Source organism: Lissotriton vulgaris, chromosome 9 (assembly GCF_964263255.1).
Source record: "Lissotriton vulgaris chromosome 9, aLisVul1.2, whole genome shotgun sequence".
NCBI lineage: Eukaryota > Metazoa > Chordata > Amphibia > Caudata > Salamandridae > Lissotriton > Lissotriton vulgaris.
The window spans coordinates 598255478-598282456 of record NC_141697.1 but is presented as its reverse complement, the minus strand read 5'-3'; the positions used below and the strand labels follow the sequence as shown (position 1 = coordinate 598282456).

The following is a 26979-nucleotide window of genomic DNA, read 5'->3' as shown; positions in this document are numbered from 1 at the left end:
ATGTATGATTCATTCAGAATTCCGTCCATCATTTGTTTGCGTGACACTTTTAGCCCCAAGTGGGATGGGTATGCCCAGACATGAGTCTTTTGCTCACTGTGCCACTGGATTCAAGCTAGCCTGGCTGATGAAGTGAAATACCTGAAACTGGTCCCAGGAGGCTTGTTCCCGGTCTAGGGAGGACCTGGCTTGGCAGTTCGGACTGGACTGTTCCCATGAGGCACAAGGTCAAGACTGATTTGCATATGGCTGGGTCTAAACTGGGGTGGCATGGTGAGCAAAAGAAAGATGGCTTTAACCCAGTCTTTTGACGGGGGGTTGAATGTATGATTCATTCAGCATCCATCATTTGTTTGCGTAGCACTTTTTGCCCCAAGTGGAATGGGTATGCCCAGACGTAGGTCTCTTGCTCACTGTGCCACTGGATTCAAGCTAGCCTGGCTGATGAAGGGTGACATACCCTGGAGCCGGTCCCAGGATGCTTGTTTCTGGTCCAGGGAGGACCTGGCTTGACAGTTCGGTCTGGACTGTTCCCATGAGGCACAGGGTCAAGACTGATTTGCATTTGGCTGGGTCTAAACTGGGGTGGCATGGTGAGCAAAAGAAAGTTGGATTTAACCCAGATCTTTTGACTGGGGGGGAATGTATGATTCATTCAGCATTCCGTCCATCATTTGTTTGCGTACTTCTATGGCAGTGGGCATCTTTGACTGATCCTACCTTGGTCCTTCACAACCCTCTTATTCTGGGGAGCATTTTTGTGCAAGGGCACCTTCTGTGCCCTGCATGAGCAGTCAGCTCTGTCCCTCGAAGAAGGGTCTAGGCAGCCCCTTCTGGAAATGTTGTTAAAGTTTCCTAGGTATTGCCCTGAACCTGGCAGGGAGATTTGACAGGATACCCCAACCCCAGAGTACAAGAATTTCTCAGTCATCACTAGTGTGGAGATATCAGATTCGTGTATAGAAATCTTAGCACACTGGTGGGAGGTTTCCGCACCATCTTTATAGTAAGGTTGCAAACAATAGTTGTGTATTTCAGCAGTAAACTGCGAGACCTGCACTGGGTAGTTCCGCCCTTTTCCTTATTCCATACAGGCTGATACAGCAAGGTTCTTTGTTTCAAGGTGGGCACATGAAGGTGGGGGTGTCCTGCGAGTCACCTGGCAGGAGACACCAAAAACTAGTGTACACAAGCAATGGTCCTGTCCCACTTTACTACCTGTTAACTTGTAGGGAAGAATAGTGTCCCAACAGGGGCCGGGATGAAACTCCCTAGCTTCAAAGGGGCACACTCTCTCCTGTCCTACACACTCAAAAGTATCTGACCCACTGTAAATGAATCCTTTGAATCAACTGGAAGAGCCCTGCAATTCACTTCTGCTGCTAGGGCACTCTCCACCCCTCCATGTTAGTAACCACTTGGGAGTAGCCAAGACTGATTGGATTTCAGTGATTATGGCCACATTATCACATAGGCACACATAGGCACAATATATGCATCCTATATACCCCCAGAAAGAAGCGCACGTACAACATGCATGTCCCACAAGTATAGGACATAGAGCCCGTTCCAGGGGACTAGCAGACCTATTTAAAGAATGGTAGAAAAGCCGAGTTGCCAACTCTACCAGGCCCAGCGATGTAAGAAGGCAGGTCTTGTCATTATAAATGGTATCACCTTCACCAGTGTCAATCCTTTACAGTCTAGCGAGCCTTTAGTCACTCACAGTAAAAGGAGGGTGCACATGGTGTGCCCCTCCAGACCACAGAGACATACTCTGGATCTCACAAACCTACCTCTAGCGTACACACATGATCGTTGTGTATGCTGAGGTGGGGGTGAAACAGCTCAAGCTTGCTATGTTGAACTCATAACATGTATCACAAATGCTCCATACAAGCATTCTCTGGACACCTGGAAATGGGCACACATATAACATACATGTCCCACATACATCGCCAAGGAACCCAGTTCCTGGGAAGTGGCAGACCAATATACAAAAATGTTAGGAGAGGCGAGTAGTCAGCTTTACAGGGCACAGTCCTATCAAAAGGCATGCCTTGCCATTGTACGCAGAATTGCTAATAGCAGTGTCAGTCCTCCGCAGCCTAGCGAGCCAAGAGTCATAGTCGGTAAAAAGAGGGTGCACATGGTGTGCCCCTCCAGACTACAGAGGCCCTTCTCAGGTCTCAATCCATGTCACAAATCTACCTCAAGCTCACAAACATGATCATTGTTTGTGCTGAGGTGTGGGTAGAAACGCTAAAGCTTTCTATGATGATCTAGATACAGGAGCTCAATCTGACCAGAGAGTTGCAGGGGACCTCTCTTCAACCTAACAAAGACCATCTAAACTTATAACCATTTTCCATCAACAGAGGTAGCTGTGTGGCTCTTTGCAATTGAACTGACTGCTCCACTGGGGTATGGCTAAGCTGACAATGTATTTAGCAGGCAGGCTACCCACCTCTGGGTAGCACGTTGGCTTTCTGGGACACATGTACATTTATTTCCCCTTGGCTATGGATTTGGTCATCACTTAAAGTTACATATTCAGATCTAGAGTCTCCTCCTTCACTAATATGGTAGCCAGAAGATGACAATATGTCAAGGAAATCATTGCTATGAAACCCATTGGCATGTATTGCACTCATCACTAAACATATTTTCAAGTATAAGAATGTGTCTATCCACACATTGGTGTATAAATCTCATGTTGATTTCATGTCAATGCTTGTTAACTTTTTCTTTTACAGCACACATCAGCCATTCGGATGGCCTCAAAGCACATAAGGTTTATTTATGGGTGCCTTCCCATGTGGACTAGGTTTACGATAGGTAGGACAATGATTCCTGTATGGTATATTATTTGTAGCATCAGAGGATATGTATTTTGGGATTCTGAGTTGACTTAATATTGTTGTTTATTGCCTGGTTGGTTGACGATGTGCACTTAGTAAGAATGTTGTGTTGTGGTATCTAGCCTGTTTCCACGACTATAATCAGGATACCAGCATGGCATGGCTTTCAGAGAGGGCGATTTTCCGCCAACTGCGCTACTCCCCAAACTTCCCTTACCAGTCCCACCTCCGTAACTCTACCTACCCATGCAAACTTTCAGTGCACAAAAGCCTGGACCACACAAGTGCAAGACCCAAATGCACATGTGAAATTGTGGCAACTGTTTGAAAATCTGGAAAATGCGAAGGCACACTATCACCCCCCTACAAATACCCTCATCATGTGCACCATCAATTCATGACCTCCCTCAACGCTTGTTTCCCTTTTTTTTCTTCAAATCTTGGAATTTAAGGCGAAACAGTCCCCTGCATATTATTAAATGATCATAAGTTGTATGCCATACAAAACCTTTAATTCCTTTAAGACAGGACATATGTCAATTGTGAACTAAAGGGATTCATTAACCAGCAGTTGACTCATCCTACATCCTCCTCCGCCTTCTGTTACATAGTAATCGAATTCACCTTAGGAGTACAGCATGTTCAAGTTAAGGTTTTGTTAAGAGTACACTTTCCTTGATGTAAGTAGTTGAGAAAGATTTGTATAATCCAGTGATAATACTGGCAGAATAATATAATCCTCTGAAGTAGATCAAAGAGGCTAAGGCCTTGACATAGGCAACATCTCAATAAAAGCACAGTCTAATATATTGATATTTTTTCGATATTGATTGTGTTTTCCACCAAGCAGGAAGTGTTGGCATTGTCAATGTACCATGATGATCTATAAAGGATATTGGGAAACCAGGAAGACGTTTGACCTCTTACAGGTATATTTCTGGTATCATGCAATGGAACTGGACACTGAAGATGAATTTGCTGCAAGTTTAGGTCTTGATTGAGCTAAATTGTATGGAGACTGCATTACTCGTTCTCTCATGCCAAAATAGGTAGCCTGGGATTCTTGAAAGTGGGCCTACCAAATATTGACATATTTAACTAACATGGCCAATTTCATTAGTTTTTACTAAATTACTCACTGTTGAGAAATTCCTCAACGATATGTTTACATTGTATAGATATTTGGTTGTATTTACTCAGGAGAGAAGCTTTCCAGAATTGTAAATCATACTGAACTAAGGGGCTGATTAAGATCCGTCCGCCATCGTCTCCTATTTGGGACCGCCCGCCAACAAGGCGGCAGTCCCACAATAGGAATTAAGATGCGACCGCCACTGTGACAGTCGCATCATCCACCTTCAACATTGTGGTGGGTGCTGCTGGCTGCGGCACCTGCTGCAATGTTAAAAAGGAATGTTTTACATATCCCTGTACAAAGTGACAGGCACCATTGCGGTGCCTGTCACTTTGTACGGGTATATGTAGGGGGGCACCATAGGTGCCCTACCACACCCAAAGAAAAGGGCCAGGATTGAAGAGGGGTCCGCTACGGGCCTCCAATGTCCATCCCCGCTAGCCTTTACATGGCGGGTGAACCGGCATGGAAAGGCTGGCGGGGAGGGAGCATCCTAATCCCTACAGCGGTGCCTGGTAGGCACTGCCACCATTTTAGGGATTGGGAGGCCCTCCGCCGCACCAGCGGACTCAGGGAGCTTTCCGCCCGCCAGCACACTGCCCGCCATCAGAATCTGGCAAGTGGAAAAGCTGCTTAGGATGGCGGGGAGACCGCCACTGACAGCCTGTCTGCGGCGGTCTTCCCGCCATCCTAATAAGCCCCTAACTTATTGTAGTGATTGATATATTATTTGAGAGACTAGACTTGTGTAATTTACTCCTTGATACTTGAAATTTACCTTATATCTTTCCCCCATTTGCTGTCTTGTTGAAAACACAGCACGCAAAATCCACTTCTTTACAATCTTCCTAGCACTCTACACTGTATGCCTTATCTCCCCCTCTTCTCGGTTCTCATTGGTAAAGCAACTGTAAGTGCTTATATCCTCACTTGTTAGCTTGGGTATCCAGTTGCAATGTACAGCGATCTGCTGCCCTTTGTGCAAGGAATGTACTTTAGAAATACCCACAATGACACCATGGCCCATAGTGGATGTCTTTATAATTTGTATTGCTGGGAAACCCTTTCATTTCATTGTATTAAACCTGGTATTAAAAGAGGTTCACGTTTTTATTGTTTAGGATGTGATAAAGTACATGACAGTATTAAAGATATATACACAACATTTTGTTAGCCGATACAAGGTATTAAGGGCCTATGTACTAAAACATTCATTAGGCAGGTTGCAAATTGTGACTCTCTCCGATTGGCTGCAGAGATGGTCGGTGTACTGCAGTAGACAGCAGGCCAACATTCTCGTCTTTGCATTTCAAAACTGAGAACGTTTTTTAAGCAGTCATATTACTTCATGGGAACAGGCCTGCTTTAAAAAAAGCAAAGTTTCAGTTTTGAGAAACTCGATTGACAGTTGGCAATTGTTCCTTGGGCCACCGCCTACTCCACCTGAAGTGGTCTTCTCAAAGAGGAAGTGAATCCAAGAGGACCCCTTCCCTTTTGCGAATGAGCTACCACCCGACTTCTGTCAGATACTTAACAGTTGTTTGGGATAATCATTGTAATTTGGTATCCATTTCTAAACCCAATATAGGAGTGGGTAAAGCTGTTCGAGGCATGTGGGCTGCTGAATTCATATCTGTGCATAGATCGCCGCCTAGTGTTGGGTCCGGATGATTGCACATTGTTGTCTTGGAAGAGTCTTCGAAGTATCACAAGATAGGTGGCTCCTCCCTTGGACTACAGTGCACATGGGCATCCTCTCCATCCTCAGATTGATTTTTTCCACCATTGGGTTTGGATGTACTTTCTTAACTCAAGTTCAGAATCTATAAAAAAACTTTTTCAAAAGGCCTTCGGGGCATCGATATTGTCTTTTCGTTCGGTGCCGCATACTCGTTCCAGTTCTTTTGAGCCGGACGTCACAGGCCGCGTGGCTTTTTCGACACCAGAGGCCCCATCAACGATCGACGATGGAACGGAGCCCGTTCAAACGATGCCCCATTTGCAACTCTAAATACCCTCACATCGCTGTGCACCTGGTGTGCAATAAATGCCTATCTCCAGACCACGACGAGGCCAGCTGCATGGCCTGTTCTCGGTTCAGGTCAAAGAAGACGCTTAGGTTTCGACGCACCGCGAGACAGTCGGCGCAAACAGCACCCGACCCGGAGAACATCTTCGAGGCTGAAGACAACAAGGGTGTCGATGAGGAGGATTCTGAACAACAGTCGGATCCTGCTTCGGACCAGAACTCTAACTATGATGAAGACGAAGAAGAAGACTACGTCGATGATGAAGACGTCGTCGAGGTAGGGGACAACGCACAGGCCATCGGAGCCGTCGATGACGACTCGAGCGATGAGCAAGGCCCACCCGTAGTTGCGAGGGCCGATCATGACACTGAACTTTCAAAGGCTCAGGTCGAGGCATCGCCGGAAGGCCTTAGCTAAGATCTTCAACAACATTCTATAGCCCCGCGTCAAGGCCCGGCTAAGAATATATCTAAAGAGCCATTGGTCAATCAACCACAGTCGATGGTGAAATCGAAACCGAAACCGACTGAGTCAAAATCGAAACCGAAACTGCTAAAGACAGTCCTCGAATCGACTACTTCGGATTCATCGGATCCAATAAAAATGAAGAGTGTCATCGACCCTTCGGGGTCTAAAAAAGGGTGTCGACCCGAAGATCGGGCGCCGAAGCCTTGGACTACGGTCAAGCATGTCGGACTGACGCCGTCGACGTCAAAAGACGTCAAAAGACGGCGACACAAACAAGGGACTCAAGACTCAAAAGACTCTTGATCCAAAGCTTCCAGCCACCAAACCACTGGTAGTCAAGACCTTCGAGTCTAAGACCAAGATCGGCTCGAAAGAGCACGTCAAGTCGAAGCAAAAGAGCGTGCCTGCCACGCACCAAGAGCTCGAGTCGACGCTAGGCCATAAACAACCTGGTGAAAAAATTAAGTCGGTCGGATCGAAGACGGCGCCACCCTCGAAGAAGGTCAGTCCGTCTCCGATGCTTACGCCACCGATTAAATTCAGACTGCCCCCGACCGCACGACCTAAGGCGTTCGAGACAAAACAAAGCATCGAAACGACCAAGCAGGTGGTAATGGTAAAAAGGACTCAGCCCATAGAAGAGGACATTGTATTCCAAGCGCCCTCCTATGATAACCAGTCGAAACTATTCATCGACTCAGATTCTGGCAGGCTCACTATTTATAAAAGAAAGATCATTCCAGAAAATCCTATGGAGTCATACAAGATCCCACTCAAAAAGAAAAGGGACTCTTCCACCTCACCTGTTCTTTTTGAGCCTGTGGAGTCCTATGGACATGAATATACCTATTCACCCACACGTACTAATGAGGATGTAGGGGAAGGTTACAATGAGGAGGAATTTAATTATCCTATTGATACAGATCAAGAGGAGCCTCAACCCTGGACTGACCCTGTTGACCCGGGTGAGCCACACACCACGCCTGACACTCAATCCTACACGGTCAAAACCTCGCCAACTGAAGATACAGCTGCGATTAACGCGTTGATTGAAAGGGCAGCACATAATCATGATGTAGAAATGCATGCTGACCCAATAGAGGAAGACACTTTCTCAACTTCAGAGAGATCAGTAAAAACATTACCAATGCTGAAGGGTGTCCTTAAGCATGATGGTGACATTTTCAAGGAAACCACAAGGGCAAGGGTTGTGAATCCAAGAATTGACAGGAAATACCGGCCTACGCCTGTAGACCCTATGTATGTTAAGGGCCAGCTGCCATTGGACTCCTTAGTAGTGTCAAATGCTCGTAAGAGCGAACTCTCAAACAAGTGGTGATGCTCCTCCTCCGGACAAAGAATCCAAAATCTTGGAAGCTTCTGGAAAACGAGTGGCGGCTCAAGCTGCAAATATTTGGAGAATTTCAAATACACAGGCCCTATTAGCCAGATATGATAGGGCTCATTACGGCACATTAGAGCAACTACTACAACACTTGCCTAATGCGTATAAGGAGGGAGCAGAAATGCTGATACAGGAGGGGAAACTGATATCAAATGCTTCCATTAAATGTGCGCTAGATGCAGCAGACACAGCAGCTAGGGCCATCAATACAAGTGTGATGCTCAGAAGGCATGCCTGGTTACCTATCTCTGGATTCAAGCCTGAGATCCAAACCACATTACTAAATCAGCCTGTTAACCCTGATTTTCTATTTGGTCCTGATGTGGACACAATCCTAGAGAAAATTAAAAAAGACACTGAGAGGGCCAAATCCATGGGGGCTTTGCAGTCACAACAGTTCAGGGGAGGTTCCTTTTGTCGCTCCGGTAACAGGGGAACCTCTAGAGGTCAAGCATCCCAGCAAGCCCAATACAACAAAGGAGGCACACAGACCACCTATAACAAGAACAATAGGGGTGGATACCGTGGCAACAGCACCAAAGGCAGAGGACGAGGACATAATAACGCCAGATCCTCCGCCAATACTAAACAGTGACGTCTTGTCACTACCCCCAGACCATGTAACACCGGTCGGGGGAAGACTTCAGCAGTTCCTGCCAGTCTGGGAAGGCATTACCACAGACAGGTGGGTGAGACAACTTATCCAATACGGCTATTGTCTAGAACTAACCTCCACTCCACCCAACATACCCCCAAGACACCGTCCTATGTCCGCAGAGCACATACACTTATTGCAGCAAGAGGTCATCAGCATGCTGCAAAAAGGGGCCATAGAACTCGTACCTTTAGAACAACAGGGTACAGGGGTGTACTCGCTGTACTTCTTAATTCTAAAAAAGGACGGGTCTCTCAGGCCCATTCTGGACCTCAGACCCCTAAACCAATACATCTTGTCAGAACATTTTCACATGCTCACTTTGCATTAGATTCTGCCATTGCTCAGTCAGGGAGATTTACTAGCAGCACTAGACCTGAAGGACGCATATTTCCACATTCCAGTCCACCCGGGACACAGGAAATATCTCAGGTTCACCATACAAAACCAGAATTACCAGTTCAAGGTCCTACCTTTCAGGGTCACAACAGCCCCCAGAGTGTTTACCAAGTGCTTGGCGACAGTAGCTGCGCACCTTCGGAGACAACACATTCATGTCTATCCTTATCTGGACGACTGGCTTATCCAAGCAAAGTCAGCCCAGCAATGTGCCAGCCACATATCCCGCACAATTCACCTCCTACACAGTCTGGGTTTTTCACAGAATTATCCGAAGTCGCATCTTCAACCAGCACATGTACAACAGTACCTAGGAGCAACAATAAACACTCTGGCAGCAAATGCAAAGCCAAACTCAGTCAGAATCAACAGCATGCAATTGCTGATTCAGAAATTCAGACCCCAACACTCGCTCCCAGCACAGGTGTTTATGCAGCTAATAGGTATGATGGCCTCCTGCATCTTCATAGTCCCTCACGCGAGACTACACATGCATCCGCTTCAGGAGTGCTTAGCACGGCAGTGGAACCAGGCTCAAGGACAGTTGAAAGACCTAGTGTTGGTGACCGGTCGTGCATACAACTCTCTGCATTGGTGGAACCCACAAAACCTTTGCTGGGGACGACCGTTCCAAGAGCCTGTACCACAAATAGTGCTGACGACGGACGCATCTCTCCAGGGCTGGGGAGCGCATGTCCTCCATTACACAGTGCAGGGACTATGGACAACGCAGCAAAGGAAGATGCACATCATTCTGCTGGAACTGATGGCAATCTTCATGGCAATGAAGGCGTTCAAAGTGCATATGTGCAACAAAGTCGTGCTGATCCGGACGGACAACATGACTGCCATGTATTACATCCAGAAGCAGGGAGGGACACACTCTCCACAGTTGTCACACCTAGCTCAAAGCATGTGGAAGTGGGCCATTCAAAGAAACATGTTCCTCATGGCAGAACACCTCCCAGGCAAGGACAACCAGATGGCGGATCTGCTCAGCAGACACAGCCACCAGATGCACAAGTGGGAGATACATCCCTCAGTGCTACAACCGTATTTCCAGCAGTGGGGTCATCCAGAGATAGACCTGTTCGCCACAAAGGAAAACGCAAAATGCCAAACCTTCGCCGCCAGGTTCCCACACCCGCAGTCTCAGGGCAATGCGATTTCGATGAACTGGTCAGGCAGATTTGCATACGTTTTTCCCCTGGCACCGCTCATACCGCTAGTGGCACGCAAACTGCGACAGCACTCAATGAGACTCATCCTGGTTGCTCCAACATAAGCAAGGCAGGCATGGTACACCACGTTCCTAGAACTTTCCGTGGTGCCTCATCAACGACTGCGACTCACACCCAGTCTCCTCACTCAGAGCCATGGAGACATTCAGCACCCAGATCCGCAACAGTTGAACTTGCGATATGGCTCCTGAGGTCATAGAGTTTGGCTACCTGAACCTGCCCCCTGACTGTATGAATATTATTAAGGAGGCAAGAAGACCTACAACCAGGGCATGCTATGTGGCAAAGTGGAAGCGCTTTGTCGTTTATTGTACCAATAATGACATAAATCCGCTAGATGCATCAACTCAAAACATTATATGTTATTTGTTACATCTATACAGATGCAATCTGGCATATAGTTCCATACGGATACATTTAGCTGCAATAGCAGCTTATCTTCAGAACAGGCAGCACCTTTCCCTTTTCAAAGTGCCAGCCATTAAAGCTTTTATGGAGGGACTCAAAAGAGTGATTCCTCCTAGACACCCACCTTCACCTGTCTGGAATCTGAACGTAGTACTGACCAGACTGATGGGACCACCTTTTGAACCTCAACACTCTTGTGAGATAACATTTCTGACATGGAAAGTGGCCTTTCTAGTAGCGATCATTCGCTAAGGAGAGTTAGTGAGCTTCAAGCCCTAACTATTCAAGAGCCTTTCATACAGATTCATGCTAATAGGGTAGTGCTACGTACCAACCCTAAATGTATGCCTAAGGTGGTATCACAGTTCCACATTAACCAGACGATAGAACTGCCAGTATTCTTCCCAAATCCAGATTCAGTGGCAGACAGAGCTCTGCACACTCTAGATATTAAAAGAGCTCTCCTGTATTACATAGACAGGACAAAGGATTTCAGATAGACTAAGCAACTGTTTGTTGCCTTTTCACCACAACACAAAGGCAACCCCATTTCCAAATCAGGTATAGCCAGATGGATTGTTAAGTGCATACAAATTTGTTATCAAAAAGCTAAACGCACATTAACAGTTCCCCCAAGAGCGCATTCAACACGCAAGTTAGGGGCATCCATGGCTTTCCTAGGTAACATTCCTCTAGAGGATATATGTAGAGCAGCCACATGGTCCACCATACATACATTTACCAAACACTACTGCGTGGATGTACACTCCAAACAGCAAGCTGCTGTAGGACAGGCTGTTCTCAAAACTCTTTTTCAGACTGCTGCAGCTGGCACGGGCACGGGCACCCACCGCTAAAAGGGGGACTGCTATTCATTCTATGCACAGATATGAATTCAGCAGCCCACATGCCTCGAACGGAATATGCTACTTACCAGTATGCATCTGTTCTTGGCATGTAGGGCTGCTGACATTCATATAGCCCACCCTCCTCCCCGGTGCCTGTCGCAGCTGTAGCACTCAGAATTAATCTCAAGCATGGACATCACTTACTGTAGCATACTCCATCCCTCTACAATGGCGAAAAACAATCTGAGGATGGAGAGGATGCCCATGCGCACTGTAGTCCAGGGGAGGAGCCACCTATCTCGTGATACTTCGAAGACTCTTCCAGGACAACAATGTGCAATCATCCGGACCCAACACTAGGCGGCGATCTATGCACAAATATGAATGTCAGCAGCCCTACATGCCAAGAACAGATGCATACTGGTAAGTAGCATATTCCTTACTCACTCTTAAAATGTGTTTAGGGCATGCAAAAAATAATGTTTAACAATCATAGACCTCCTGATTATGTGAAGTGGAGAGATTGTGACCACTGAAAGATCTAGTACATCTGATTTGATTTTTTAAATTTTTTGGGAGTTTTATATAGCACAAACTAGACCAGAGACTTCGGGTATCAGAGTGCTTTACATGAGCACCAATTTCGTTACAGATGGACACATTCATTTTTGTTTGGCATGGGTAGATTAAGTGAGTTGCCTAGAATCACAGGATGTTAAGCTGTCGTTGCCGAGATTCGAATCTGGTTCCCCAGCTTCGAAGTCGACCGCTCTAGCCGTAAGGCTACATCCTTTATTATTTGTAAAGTGCAAACTAATGCCCAGAGGCATCTGGCCTTTATCCTCTAACTATACTGCCACGATACTCTGTTAGCACCTACTTGTTACATCCTATGGTGTGATTTACAGTTTGTAGAGCACTTTTGAAGAAGGGAACAGTTTAACTAATTTCTTGATTGCATCAACCTTTTAGAGTAGTGTTTTTTTAAGTGGTTGGTTAGTGTCCAATAAGTTGTTCAAGTGTGTTGAATATCCTCTGAATTCATATCTTTAAAATGTTCAAACAGTTCTCTAAACAATGTTAGGCTTAATCCATCTGATTTCTTATTTTTTAGGAGTTATCTTGAAACACAGCTGACCAGCATTGAAGATGATTGTATCAAGCAAGCAGAAATTCTAAAAGATAAACTGGCTGAGGTAAAATGTGACAATGCAGTTCATTTCTGTGTTTTCTTTACTCTGCTTCGTAGGCTCTTTATTATTAGTCATAAACATTAGAATAATTCCCTCACTGCGTATGGGGACCCCATAACGCTTAAACCATACACTTGTATTAAAAAACATTTGTAAAAATCAGTGTAACAAGTGTTAGAAAGCACCTTCCAAAGGGTATCAATGGCCACATTTGTTCCTAGAATTATAAGTATTCCAAAATAAGCTCCTTACAAGACTACACTTCATTATCTTAACCAACATTTTGGCCTAAACCGGTCTGCATCGAAAGAAAAAAGAAGACCTGATAGGCTTAGTATTAAAAGATTTACTAAGCACCCTCTGCATTTAAGAGAATGTATTAACTTCTAATTCCATTATGCCTTATACTGGAAGTTGCCTCTCAGAGGCAGTCTTCTTTCTGGCTCTTGAGAGTGGTACTTTAGGAAATCAAGGGGGACATTACAGCCCATTTTGAGCAGTTATTCTCTCGCAAATCTTCTGGTTCCTGCTTCTCTTGATGCTACAAAGCAAATGCAAGCTAGCTTTGGCTGCTTCAAATACAGTTTTCATTCAGAATGCTTTTCTTATTTTTTGGTGTACTTCCTATGGTAAAAAGAAGGCCTTCTCTGCCCCTCATCAAATCTGTTTGATGCTCTCCCAGCCTTTTATTCTACTGAGGGCTGTCAATTCTGTACCACAATTTCAGAGAGCACCCTCAAAGACCTAAAGAGGATTAAAGTGGGAGAAAAACTAGAAGACATATTGGTGAAGGGCAAGATCCAGTGACTCCGAAGGACTCTCAATGAGGGAGATCCAAGGAGAGTAGTGAGAAAAGAGGTGGCATCACTGGTTGTGCCACTCCTGACAAGCCTGCCTCCACTTTAGGTTGAAATTTGGATGTCAGCAAAAGGAGTGAGCCCAACCTGATCACTGTCGGATGAAGGATTGACATGGATGGCAAAACATTTCCACTTAGCCTTGGGAAGATCACCAGTGTTAAAATAGTTACCCAGATACTTTTTTTTGTACATTTATTTTAATCTTTTCCCAAAAAACATACAGCTGAAACATAGCCCTCTAGCTGGACAGTCAATAACAAAATTAGTTACATAAGCAATCAATGACAATAGCATTCAGCAGGTTAGGTAAGCACGTCTTATTGTTCCGGCAAGGTTCCGAAAAAGTCAGTTATAGCAGAAATCATTGTCCGTATTGTTCAAAGTTCTCCATGAGTGTAGTACAATGCCCTGGAGGAAACAGAGGGTGTTGGTAAAAAACAGCAATATGTTTATAGAAGACATGCAGCAATCAACAGGTATGGTGACAAAGGACCAGTTGGATACCAGAAATGTAGCAATCCAACGGAGCCTTATGTCTCTTACAATCGCACAGGTAAACAACCATTGTATTTATTTTATACTGTACAGCTTTATCCAGCCAATACTCCAGAGTTATCCTCCAATACTCACAAGCCCTACTCCATGCCAGATTCAGATCCTCCCTCTCCTTCACAAGCAAGGCATGTACAGAGTGGCCCCCAAATATCTCTTTGTCTAGAGGCCTCCGGTTGTGTCTCCGCATATACAAAAGTTTGCTCCTTTGCAACCACTCTTTAAACTTTGGGGCCTGTCCCCTACCCCAGCGACAGGCCACCCTACGCTTGGCCAGTAGAAGGGTAATATCAAGGAGCTTTCTGTGCTGCCTGGGTATCTGTGAGGTATATCCCAATAACAAAACTAACGGATTCTTCGGGAGTACCATATCTAACATGCGTTCAAGAGCCACATGTACCTGTGTCCAATAGTTCCACACCCTCGGGCATTCCCAAGCCGGATGCAAGAAGCCCGCTCCTGGACTCCCACACCTGTCACATCGATCGTTATCCGATAACTGGAACCTGAAATTCTTAGCAGGTCTATAATACACTCGCTGCAGGAACTTATAGTGTATGACCTTGAGCCGACAGCTAGCAGATATATGTTCTGTCAGTCCGCTGCAGTAACTCCATTGCTCATCTGTCACATCTACCCCCAAATCCTCACTCTGGTCCATGGAGCAAAACAGACCCTCCTGAAACAGGTCTCCCCAAGTATGAATATGAATCCGTTTACACATGTTCTGGAAACCCACTTCCTGCAGCAGCACCATACTGGGATGATAGGTTAATGGGAGGAGCGGAGAGTATAATAGTTGGGACCCCATGATCTTTGCCATACGTCTCCAAGCATCCACTGTGCTGGTTACCGTCGTTTGGGGTGTCTCTGTTGCATGGACAGGGCCATGCATGAGCCCATTCAGTGGGAGAGGATGCGCCAGCCAATCCTCAGTGGTTAATTGTGGCATGTATGGAGTGGGTCGCAACCAATGGTACGCATAATGTGCCTGCGCACTTACATAGTATATTTCGAAATCTGGGATGTCGAATCCGCCCCTGTCGTACGGCTGTGTAAGGATGGCCCATTTAAGTCGCGGCTCTTTACCCCCCACATTAGACGGGTCAGCTCCGCACGTAGAGTTTTAAAGAAGTACTTCCCCGGATAAGAAGGTACATTTAGAAACATATATAGAAACTGAGGAAGAACCACCATTTTTATGAGGGAGGCTCTGCCTGCAAGCGACAGAGGTAAAGATATCCAGCGTGTTACATTATTGGCTAGCCTTGTAATTGCTGTGCCATAATTCAAACAAATTGTTTTGTCCTTGATACCTGTATCCCCAAGTAGCGGAGATCAGAGTCACACCACTCAAGATCTGAAATCTGGCTACAGCAGGCGTTAACGGAACAAATTGTGTTTTTCCCCATTGATATGTGCACCAGACAAATGACCAAATACCAGAAACTCTTGTAAGAGGGGGTTAATATTCTGTTGCGGATCTCTAAGATATAATGATATGTCATCCACATATAATGACATGAGGACCTGTCTTTGGAAACACTGGAATGCCCTGTCCTTATGAAGCTGACATAATCTAGAAGCCAATGGCTCAATGGCAATGGCAAAGATCAAAGGGGATAGTGGGCACCCCTGTCGAGTGCCACGCGTTATAGAGAGTGCCGGGGACAGATGTCCATTGATTAACATCCTCGCCGAGGGCTGATGATACAACAGCTGCACCCACGAGATGAACAACTTGAGGAATCCCATTCTCCCAAGGACACCAAATAAATACCCCCATTCTACAGAATCAGATTCTTTAGATGCATCTAGAAAAACAGAGGCAACTGGGAATTCTAGGGAGACAGTCTGTATGAGCGAGAACAATGTACGTAGATTGTGAGTGGTAGCCCTACCGGGGACAAACCCAGACTGATCAGGTGAAATAATTTTGTCCATAAGCAATGCCAGTCGCGTGGCCAATACCTTAGCTAATATTTTTGTATCACAATTAATGAGCGACAATGGCCTATAAGAGTCACATATCTGGGCAGATTTACCAGGCTTTAATAGGGACGTTATGACCACCTCCCTCATTGATGGGGGGAGTTTTCCCACCTCCAGGGACTCCTCAAACACTTCTTTTAGGACAGGCGCTATTACGTCTATATAGCTTTTATAGAACTCAGCCGGTATGCCATCTAACCCTGGCACCTTCCCATTTTTCAATAACATTATAGCTTCTCTAATCTCGTCTACCTCTATAGCAGAGCTAAGAAATTCCCTATGAACATCGCTCATCCAGCATAACGCTACATCTCCCATAAACGCATCAAGGTCTATCTCCCTGTGCCGCTGCGTGGTATATAATTCAGTGTAATGCGAGGTAAAGGTCTCAAGGATACCCATGGCGTCTTGACAAAGTCCCCCCCCCCATCTGCTCAATCTCCAGCACTTGAATGTTAAAACGTGGGCTACGAGTTATTTCAGCCAAAGCCTTCCCTGGACGTTCACCTTCCCTATTTGGGTGTCTCAATTGATTCAAAAATGTCCTTGAAAACCCAGATTGAAAAGAGCAAGCTCTTGCTCACACAGAATACACTACCAATCCTAAAAAAACATGCTAATAGTCACAATAAAGCAGTTCTCCCTGCGCTTGAGGTTTTCAAGTTTAAAGCGCAATCTGCTGCCATATATGGCGCAGAATTGTGGGGACCAGCATGTAAAAGGGAGTTCGAGCTGAATGAAAATAAATTCTATAGAGCATTGCTTAAATTACCAACTCGTACCCCGTTAACGCCACTGATGCGGGACCTCAATGTGAAGCAAACAGACTACCATGTAATTATCAGACCTCTAATGTTTTGGGTCAGGATTTGGACAACGCCTGAGCTAATGAATTATAGGGCAGCCTTAATTGAGGTAAAGTATCTAGACACCTATAGTCGTCTCACATGGTTTAATCATGTTAAGACATGGCTGACAATGATCGGCCTTGCACACTTTTGGAATAATCCACTTCCAATGACAACAAATTCAAGGAAGATTCTAAAAGCATCTTTTTGGGCTTATATGGAAGAAAATAGACTGAATGACAGAGCAAATGGATCACTGGTTAGTGAATTTCTGTTGTTCAAAGCTAGCCCAAGTTTTGAATCTTTTTTAAATGAGGTAAATCCCTCCCTTGCCAAATCATTATACCTGAAGTATAGATACGGTATATTAATGTTAAAATCACGTGTGGCAAGATGGACAAAGGATATTAACGATTCATGTACTTTGTGTTCTGGGGGTACAAGGGAAGATATTACTCATGTTCTTTTCTTTTTCCCAGCCTATGAGATGGCAAGGAAAAGATGGATAAAACCATTGTGTAGAAAGATAGGTGTGAGATCGTACAGAGAAGCGCAAAGACTATTAAAAACAGACATCAGTCAAGTATTTGTTTTTGCTGTAAGAAGGTTTTTGTTAGCTGTGAACTTCATTAGGATAAAGGCAGGTGAGAAGCTCTAGAACACATATGAGTACCTAAATATAGACCCAAGAAAGAACTAGGGAACAATGTGGGACGCTGGATTTAAACTATGTTTTGGGGATGATAACTGTAAATTTGTTGTAAATTGATTGATTTTAGTTTTTGATCTGTGCTTTTTTACTATTTATTGTATTTATTGTAAAACACTGATTTTCACCATTCCTCCTTGTTATTATTGTAAAATCATACCAGTAAGAAGTTGTATTATTATGAAAATGCCTTGGATAAAAAAAAATGTTTTCTTTTTTAAATGTACCTTTTATGATACGATAGTATCGAAATAAAGAATTGAATTGAAAAAATCCCCCCCCAAATTATGTGTTTCGATCCCTGGTCCACTATTTTGCCCCAGAGAGACGTGAAGAATTCCGGCATATCTATGTTGGGTGCATAACAACTTACAATCGTAACAGAGTCACTACCCAGTCTCCCCCATACTATAGTATATCGCCCGTGTGGATCTATCATTGTGCCAGCATGTGCAAAAGGTGTTCGTTGCCTGATCAAGATGGCCGTGCCCCGGCATAAGAGGAGTAGGACGAGAAGGCTCGTATGGTCGCCCACTTACAAGCAAAGGTATTATGGGATTTCGGGTGTTTGTGCGTCTCCTGCAGCAGTGCCACTTGTACCTGCTGCCGCTCCAAATAGCTCAGTACGTGCCTGTACTTACTTCCTGGCATCATTCAACCCTCTGACATTCCAGGACAGCACCCTCAACTCCCAATTATCACAAGTCACTGCCATAACTTTGTGTAAGTGCATTCCAACATACCTGTATTACACTATGGTAGTGCATATCCTGCCGACGAACACTATAATACGCATCAACATTGCAAATAGTACTGTCACAGCTGTAAACATTCCCTCCCATGCCCCCACCCACTGAAGTATTCCAATTATGCCAGTATCCTGCATGCCCGCCCCCCAACAACTAAAATGAACAATGAATCAGGTGTATTCCTGTTAGGGGTAATACGACCAGGTGTCCCATGGGTACCTACGCAGGAACTCCACGTCAGCCGTGAAATACCCGGACCGGCAACAAGGGTATCCGGCTCTTCACATCTAATTTGTTTCATCCTACCAAAAACAATGGCAATATAATGTCCAACATCCCTGTGTCAACAAAAACATCCTGTGATTTTCTCAAGGATAACCATAATACTAGTCCAACAATGCTGCAGTTACACTTTTAGCCTAGAAAACCAAGAACAGGCATGATCCATGTTGCCCAAAGTAGTGTACACTGAGATCCTCTCATTCCACATCAGACAGGTGCGCCTCCGACATATCCTCATTTTCGGTCTTCGAAGCTGTGCGTCGTTTCAGTTTCTTAAGGAAATCTTCCACTTGTTGAGGTTTCGTATAAATGGTCTGAATGCCCTGATAGGTGACCCTCAACCACGCTGGGTATAGGAGAGCATAATCCACTTGAGCTTGTCTCAATTTTTGCTTGACTGCATTGAATTTTCGCCTTTCTTCTTGCACATGCGCCGTAAAATCAGGAAAAATCATGACGGACACACCATCATATGTTAGCTGTTTTTTCTCTCTGGCTATTCTTAAGACAGTGTCTCTGTCTCTGTAGTTTAGAAAACGTGCTATGATGGATCTGGGGGCACTGCCAGGAGGAGGCCGCCGGCCAAGAGAGCGGTGAGCTCTCTCCGCAACAAATGGAGGGGACATTGCATCCGTTCCGATCACCGCCTTTACCAGTTTTTCCACGTATCCCTCCAGTCTGCCCGTGTTCGTACTTTCAGGCACCCCTAAAAAGCGACCATTATTACGCCGACTGCCGGCCTCAATGTCCTCATTCTTTGCATTGATAATTTTCACCAGTTTGTCCATCTGCAGCACTGTAGATTTCAATTGCGTCGTGACATCCTCTGTGTCCGATATTCTTTGTTCTGCTTCTTTTAGGAGTGAATCATGTCCGTCTAGTTTACGAAAGATGGCATCCATTCGCGTGTGCAATGTATCCATCTTGTCTGCCATCGTGGCAAAGCCCTGGCACACTTCCGAGAGAATAGATTGCATGTCCACACTCATGTCATTACATTTTTCAGGGGGCAGCCCCTCCGCACCACTTTCTTTCTCAGCAGCCTGTTGAGGCGCGGTCTTCTTGGTGTCGAAGGTGAGTTTCGATTGGCGTGCATTGACCCTTCCCATCGTGCAGGTCCCAGTCCAGTCAAATCTCAGGTCAATAGTTTCTCTGGAGCAATGAAGAGTAATAGTCCCTATGCCACCGCAAAACTAGCTTCCTTGCAGTATCGCGTCTCGTATGTGGATCTGCACTCCTCACCACTCCAGCATCACATCCGCATGTGCCTCTGGGCTGCTCCCGCACCGCGCATATATTTTACAAAAGTCATCCAAAATGAAGTTCTAGCACTGAGACCTAATATGTCCGACTTTGCCAGCCGGTAACATGCACGTCACCTCAATCTAGCTATGGTGCTCTCAGTCTATTCCAAGATCAGAAGCAGAGTACAGGCGGCAGGCCCCTAGGCACACAGTCACTGAACGTTGCGATTACCAGGTTGAGGGACAGCCGCAAACCACCCAAGGCCGCCACTTCCCCTAGCGCTCAATATCTCCCCGACTGCCACACAGGCCTCGGCCAACAGTGCTATTCATCCAGCCAGGAGGCCACAATGTGCATATTAATTGCAAAGCCAGGTCCTCCGCACAGAACACACAGCAAGAAGAGACCAGCCGCCGCCTCTTTAAACATCCAGCCCGCCGGGGCTCACCAATGCAGCGTCCGTAGCGCTCAGTATGTAGCCGCCATTTTGTGAGACCCAGCGAGGAATGGGACAGGCAGTCTCCACTATCCACTGCGCTCTCACCTCCCAGCAAACAGTTGGGGACACAATTTACTTTGCAGGTGTCTCTCGCTGCTAGTAGCTTCTCCCGCGCATATCATTTACTAGAGCGGTTACCTCCCGATCAGTGCCCGCATTCATACGTGGCCGTGCGGCCCATGTCCCTCGTGGCAGCCTCGGCCCTCGCGTACCTCTCTCCGTCCAGTCCGAGCAACAGGGCGCTGCAGTGATTCGTCCGCTGTGCAGCTCCAGTCACCCCTGCAGCATTCTCCTCAGCTTGTTGGGCTCAACATACATACATCGCTGTCCCCGCAGGCTTAGGTATGCACAAGCATTCTTTTGTTTATCATGTTTCAGGATCTAAACAAAGGATAAATGGCAGATTAACAACCGGACGGCGTGAGCCTTACAGAGTAGCGGCCATTCCGCTCCAGCGCCACCTAGCGCCCCTATAGTAACCCAGATACTTCCATCACATTCAACTCACATCGAAGCAGCATTCATTGAGTTTGAAGTAATCTGCTTTGAGACATTTAGCTTTAGAGCGTCATGGAGATTGATGTTATAATTCTAGATGAACAGGCATTCTTCAGTGGAGGACATATCTCCCAAGAACATTTTGCCGTTTTCACCATCTCCTATGAGCTATCTGCTACCTTTCCTGCACAATTCCCGCAGTGGATTCTCGTCAGACAGCCTTGAGACCAATTAACCTTACATCGCTAGTTTCATGAAAGGACATGCCCCCAGATGCGTCAAACATCCAGTTTGCGATTCCTTATTAGCGAAAAATAAGGAATCGCTAATAAGGAATAGCAAAATCCTATGCAAGAAGAACTCGCTCAAAAAATAGCGATTTCTTAAAATTCCTTAATTGCGACTTTCAAATTGCGAGTCGCAATTAAGGAGTACCTCCCCATTCATTCCTACATAGGAATGAATGGGAAGACATTCTCAATTTGCGAATTGCAATTAGCGAATCGCAAATTGAGAATGCAATTTCAAGGGTGCAGGGGTGTCCAAAGGACACCCTGTTTCACCCCCTGAAATTGATCTGTGCACATATGTTGCGCACACACATGCCCTTAGGGCATGTGTGTGCGCAACATGAAGTTGAACTTCATGGAACTTGGATGCATTGCATTTAAGGAATCTCAATTTGAGATTCCTTAAATGCAAGTAATCGCAATTTAGCGAATTCTTAATTTGCGATTTTTGCATTTGGGATGATACATCCCAAATGCAAAAATACCGGTCGCAAAGGGGCAGATTCTGAGAATCTGCCCTTTTGCGACCGGATTTTACCTTGATGCATCTGGGCCCTGGTTTCCAGGCCTCGTCATGCCTCCCATTAGGAAAAGGCCTTAGTCAGTGGCTCAGAGAGAGCACATGCCAGAAGAGATGCCTCACCCTCCTTCTCTGGAAGTGTAGTCAGAAGAAAACTTTTTCCCCTTGACCTCGCAGATCTTTCGATGGTTGCTATTCTAGTTCCTCGTACACTACTACTTCAATAATGGAATCTTTGTTTAGAGTGTCACTGCTGATTGGCATTATTACCTTCCAAGAAGTCTTGGCAAAAGGATAATCGAAGTTAAACATACTCTTGGAGGCTCTGCCTACTGCCATATCCATCATCATGGAGATGCTTTAATCCAGAGCAACACCTAGACCACTTCTTCTTCGGGAAGGACGTTTCTCACTCTGGCTATGACTAAATCAGCAACCATTCATCTATTTTAAAAATACAAGCTGCCTAAACAAAATCCAGCCTCTTTGCACCTTGAGCAAAAACCAGATATGGTTATTATATAAACTGTCGGGGAAAAGCAAGAAGATGGATGATGCTAGAATTTTTTTTTACAATGCTTCCTCCACTCCACTCAAAACTGTGCAGACCCCCCAGGATTTTGTGGCTTTGGGTGACAAATTTCGCCACCCAAACCCAAAAAAGCAAACATTGTGGTTCAAAACCTCAAAATTGTCTGTATTTTTGCAGTGGGCAAAAATGCTGTGGTCTGTCACTGCTGGAAACTGTGCTATATCACAGTTTGTAATGTTGCAGAGTATCCAGTAGCACAGCGCCTGAAACCTGAGGGTGTCTGATGCCAAAAGAGAGAAGATTACAATATGAATATGAAACCCACTCTTTTTGGCATCAGACAAACTGTGCGTGCAGGGCAGCATGAGCCTGCAGAGTCCACAGGGAGCACACACATGTGTGAGGCAGGCTACAGCTAATCACACAGAAGGGGGATCTGCATTTCAAAGGCAGGTGACAGAGTAATTTAACACCTCTGCTGCCTGCTGGCCTGTTGCTTGCCCTCCCTGTACTGGTTCACTGGCAGCACAGAGCCAGTAAAGACAGGGTGTACAACAGTTTTTTATTTTTACTATATTTTGCGGTGACTTTTGTTAAACGCAGGATTTTTACAAACTTGCAGATTTTGCGATTTCTGTTTTTTGGTCCTGGGAGGACCTGGCTTAGCAGTTCGGGCTGGACTGTTGCCATGGGGAACAGAGTCAGGGCTGATTTGCATATGGCTGGGTCCAAACTGGAATGGCGTGGCAAGCAAAATAACGATGGATTAAACCCAGATCTGTGGCTGGGATTAAGTGTTTGACAATGTTCAACATTCTGTCCATTATCTTTTTGTGTTGCATTACTTGGATTCGTATAAGATACTCTAGCCTCAACATGCACATACACAGCATTGGCCTTATTACAGGCTAAATGATTAGCCGCAATGCTATGAGGGAGAGGCACTGTGCCTACTATTGCCAACTAGATTAACGACTTAATATATTGCAATACTATGTCTGACAATTTCAGCTTGTTTATGCCATCCCGTTTCTGATAGATACATCTGCCGTGTGGATTCCTCACCTTGTGAATATCCCCCTTGCGTCAGCAACGTTCGGAAATTTTCTTCGTAGCACGCCGACGTGGGCGACGTCACAGGAGCACGGCATCGCGCGCGACTCCATCTGACGTCACCGACCCCATATCAGGCCCACGCCGGCGTGATGACGTCAGTTCCCTTTTTTCCGCGTCTCCGACGCCAACGGTTTTCGGGATCTTCTGCGATACCTAGTATCTTTCTGTTAAATAATTGTCACTGTTTCTCTCTTACGACTTGGTTCTTCTCCGGAGATGTCGTCGAGGAAAACAGGCTTTAAGCCATGTAGGTCTTGTGCCCGCATGATGTCCATCACTGACCCACATAAGGATTGTTTGTGGTGTCTTGGTTCGAGTCACGACGTCAAGAACTGCGATTCCTGTTTTAAAATGAATCCAAAGGCGCTTCGAGAGCATGAAGCTAAATTACTTTTGGCGAAAGTGAAACAGGATTCTCGACGATATTCGAGATCGACGTCACGAAGATCGAAGTCGAAGCAAAGGTCTCGGTCAAAGTCGGGATCGGCGTCGAGATCCAGAGCGGGTTCGAGGTCTGGAGAGGAGTCGAGATCTAAAGCGAAGTCAAAATCCAGAGAAAGATCTAGGTCTAGATCTAAGTCGGCTTCCGGTCACGCTTCGAGCTCCTCGAGGAGAAAGCATAAGAGGAGGAAGCACAGTTCGAAACATCATTCGGAGAAGGAATCCTCTGACTCGAAGAGAAGGTCTCACAAACATCGTAAAGACTTTGTCTCTCCTTCGCCTGCTTTATCAAAAGAAGGTTCTCCGGCTCCGGAGCCGGTATCCTCGGAGCATGAAGAGGAAGAAGAGGTGACTCCTCAAGATCCGGCTTCAGCGGAGACTCCTGTGAACCCAGAAGGTCAGGGTGAGGATGTGTCGGGGCGGCCTCCATTGGAACATCCGGTAGGTCCGTACCCTTCCTTTCCTGGTCCTGGACAGGATCCCTCGCATTTTCTCAATGCGATGTTTGGAGTATATTCTAGGGCAATGTACCCCACTGGAGCGCCTGTTGGTCCCATGGGTCCATTATCGTACAATCTGGGTATTCCTCAGTCGTACGCCCCAGCTCCATTTATGCCTTTCATGCCGGCGCCTCTTTCACCATGGCTCGGTACGGCTCGACCGAGGTCTTCGACTCCGCATGCGGCTTCGCCGACTCCGGATCGACCTCGCAGTCGAGATCGAGGTACCACACCTGTTCATGACTCTCGTCCTGCTGCTCCGGCTCCTCGATCGACGTCGGAACCGGCTCCGTCGGAGTCGTTACCGGATCCGTCGACTTCGATTCGTTTGGAGTGGTCGAGGCGAAGAGCTCAGCGTCTTCTCGAACAAAAAGATGATGAAAGTTCTGATGTGGAAGAAGGCGAGCTTCCTGATCATGATGATGATTTCGATGAGCTTCGGGATGCTAGTGGTCTGGAACTCTCTCCCGAGTGGGGTCTGCCTTCGACTTCTGATGCTCCATCAAGGGTTGTGGCACCCTATCACGTGGTTATTAGGAAGGCTGCTGACCTTCTTAGCTTAAAGCTGCCCACAGTGGAGTACAAGCCCAACATCCTCACTGAAGTCTTGCATTCTCCTTCTTCTATTGTTGAGCCTACACTGCCATTTACTGATGCCTTGACGGATCCAATTAAGGAGATTTGGAAGAGGCCGTTGTCTGCTCCTGCAGTTTCAAGGGTTATTGCAAGGCGCTATAGGGTGGCTCCTGATGACCCTGCATTTCTTTCTTCGCATCCATCTCCGGAAAGTCTTGTGGTTCAGGCGGCTTGCTCTAATAGGGCTGCAGGCTCTTTCCCTCAAGTGCCAGCTGACAAAGAGTCTAAGAAATTAGATCAGTCTGCGAAGAAGACTTTCTCTTCTGGGAGCATGGCTCTTAAGTCATCAAATGCTACTTGCCTTTTAGGTAGATATGTGCATGCGCTAATGGACTCAGTGAAGCAATTGTCATCAAAACTTCCTGAGGAGGATAAGAAGAACTTTAATGAAGTGGTCTCTGACACTCAGGCTGCGGCCCGCATGGTCATTCAAAGCGGCATGGACACTGTGGATTCTGTTGCTAGAATTATGGGCTCATCCATTGCGACCAGGAGAGCCGCATGGTTAAAGTCTTCTGATTTCTCAGCGGATGTGCAGTCTACATTGCTGGACTTACCCTTTGAAGGAACTGGCCTTTTTGGTAAGAAGGCTGATGTGGCCTTGGAGAGGTTTAAGGACAGCCGTGCCACTGCAAGATCTTTGGGTCTGCAGATGAGAGGGTCGACGACTAGAAAATTCAAGGGATTTGGTAAATCTTCTTTTCGTCCCTTCAAGCAGGGCCATCAACAACAACAGCAGCAGCAGCAGAACCCTCTATATAGTCCTATAGAGGTAGACAGAGGGGTCGTGGACGTCAAGTCTCCTTTTCCTCCACTTCCTCCAATAATGCCCAACCCCCACCGCATCAGCAAAGCAGCCCTAGATCCTCCATTCTGGATCATGTAGGGCCAGTAGGGGGTCGGCTTACTCACTTTCTACGAGATTGGGAATCGGTTACATCAGATCTTTGGGTTCTCAATCTCGTAGAGAATGGGTATGCACTTCCTTTTCAGGAGTTCCCTCCCAATTACCCTCCTTGCCAAGGTTATTGTTCGGAGGACCACCTGCTTCTCCTGCAGGAGGAAGTCCTGGCACTGTTTCGAAAGGGTGCAATAGAGGTGGTTCCAGAGCAGGAGAGGGGTCAAGGGTGCTACTCCCGGTATTTCTTGATTCCCAAGAAGGATGGCAGGCTTCGGCCGATCCTGGATCTCAGGATTTTGAACCTCTATCTCAAACAGGAGAAGTTCAAAATGCTCTCCCTTGCTCAGGTTCTTCTGGCGCTGATGGAAGAAGACTGGATGGTGTCGATCGACTTGCAGGATGCGTATTTTCACATCCCAATCCTGAAGTCGCACAGGAAGTATCTCCGTTTTACGGTGGGATCGCAGCACTACCAGTTTGCGGTCCTCCCGTTTGGACTTACTACTGCGCCTCGGGTTTTCACCAAGGTGATGGCAGTGGTGGCTGCGCATCTCAGAAGGTCAGGGATTCCTGTATTCCCTTATCTAGACGACTGGCTGATCAAAGCAGAGTCGCCGGAGATGGTGCTCCATCATCTGCAGGAGACAACTCAGTTGTTACACAGGTTGGGTTTTTCGATAAACGTACCCAAATCTCACCTGGTGCCCTCCCAGCGCAACCTGTTCATAGGTGCGGTACTGGACACTTCTGTATGTCGTGCATTCCCTCCACCTCAAAGGATTCACGACATTCAGGAGATGATTCCTTTATTCTACAATGGAGCGGTTGTTCCAGTCCTGAAGGTCCTTCGCCTGCTCGGTCTGATGGCTTCTTGCATTCTGTTGGTCAGTCATGCACGCTGGCACATGAGGGCGCTCCAGTGGTGCCTCCGCAGGCAGTGGTATCAGCACAACGGAGATCTCAGGGAGTCAGTGAAGATCTCCAGGGAAGCTGCAGCGGATCTGTCTTGGTGGGGCGTGGAAGGCAATCTGTCGCAAGGAAAGCCTTTTCAACTGCCTCCATCAGTGGCCACAGTGATAACGGATGCATCCACTCTCGGGTGGGGTGCTCATCTGGGAGACCTGGAGGTCAAAGGTCTTTGGTCTCCGGAAGAAAGGTTGTTTCAC

At 46.3% G+C, this 26979-nt stretch overlaps 1 protein-coding gene across 1 annotated transcript in view; it reads left to right on the top strand.

The window, feature by feature from the left end:
- The window catches only part of CCDC175 (coiled-coil domain containing 175), a 406581-nt gene that overhangs the window by 247425 nt on the left and 132177 nt on the right, over positions 1 to 26979 (top strand). Inside the window, exon 8 of the mRNA XM_086938208.1 lies at positions 12565 to 12646. Within this exon, the coding sequence (XP_086794334.1) occupies positions 12565 to 12646 (82 nt within the window). The remainder of the gene's footprint in view (positions 1 to 12564; positions 12647 to 26979) is intronic.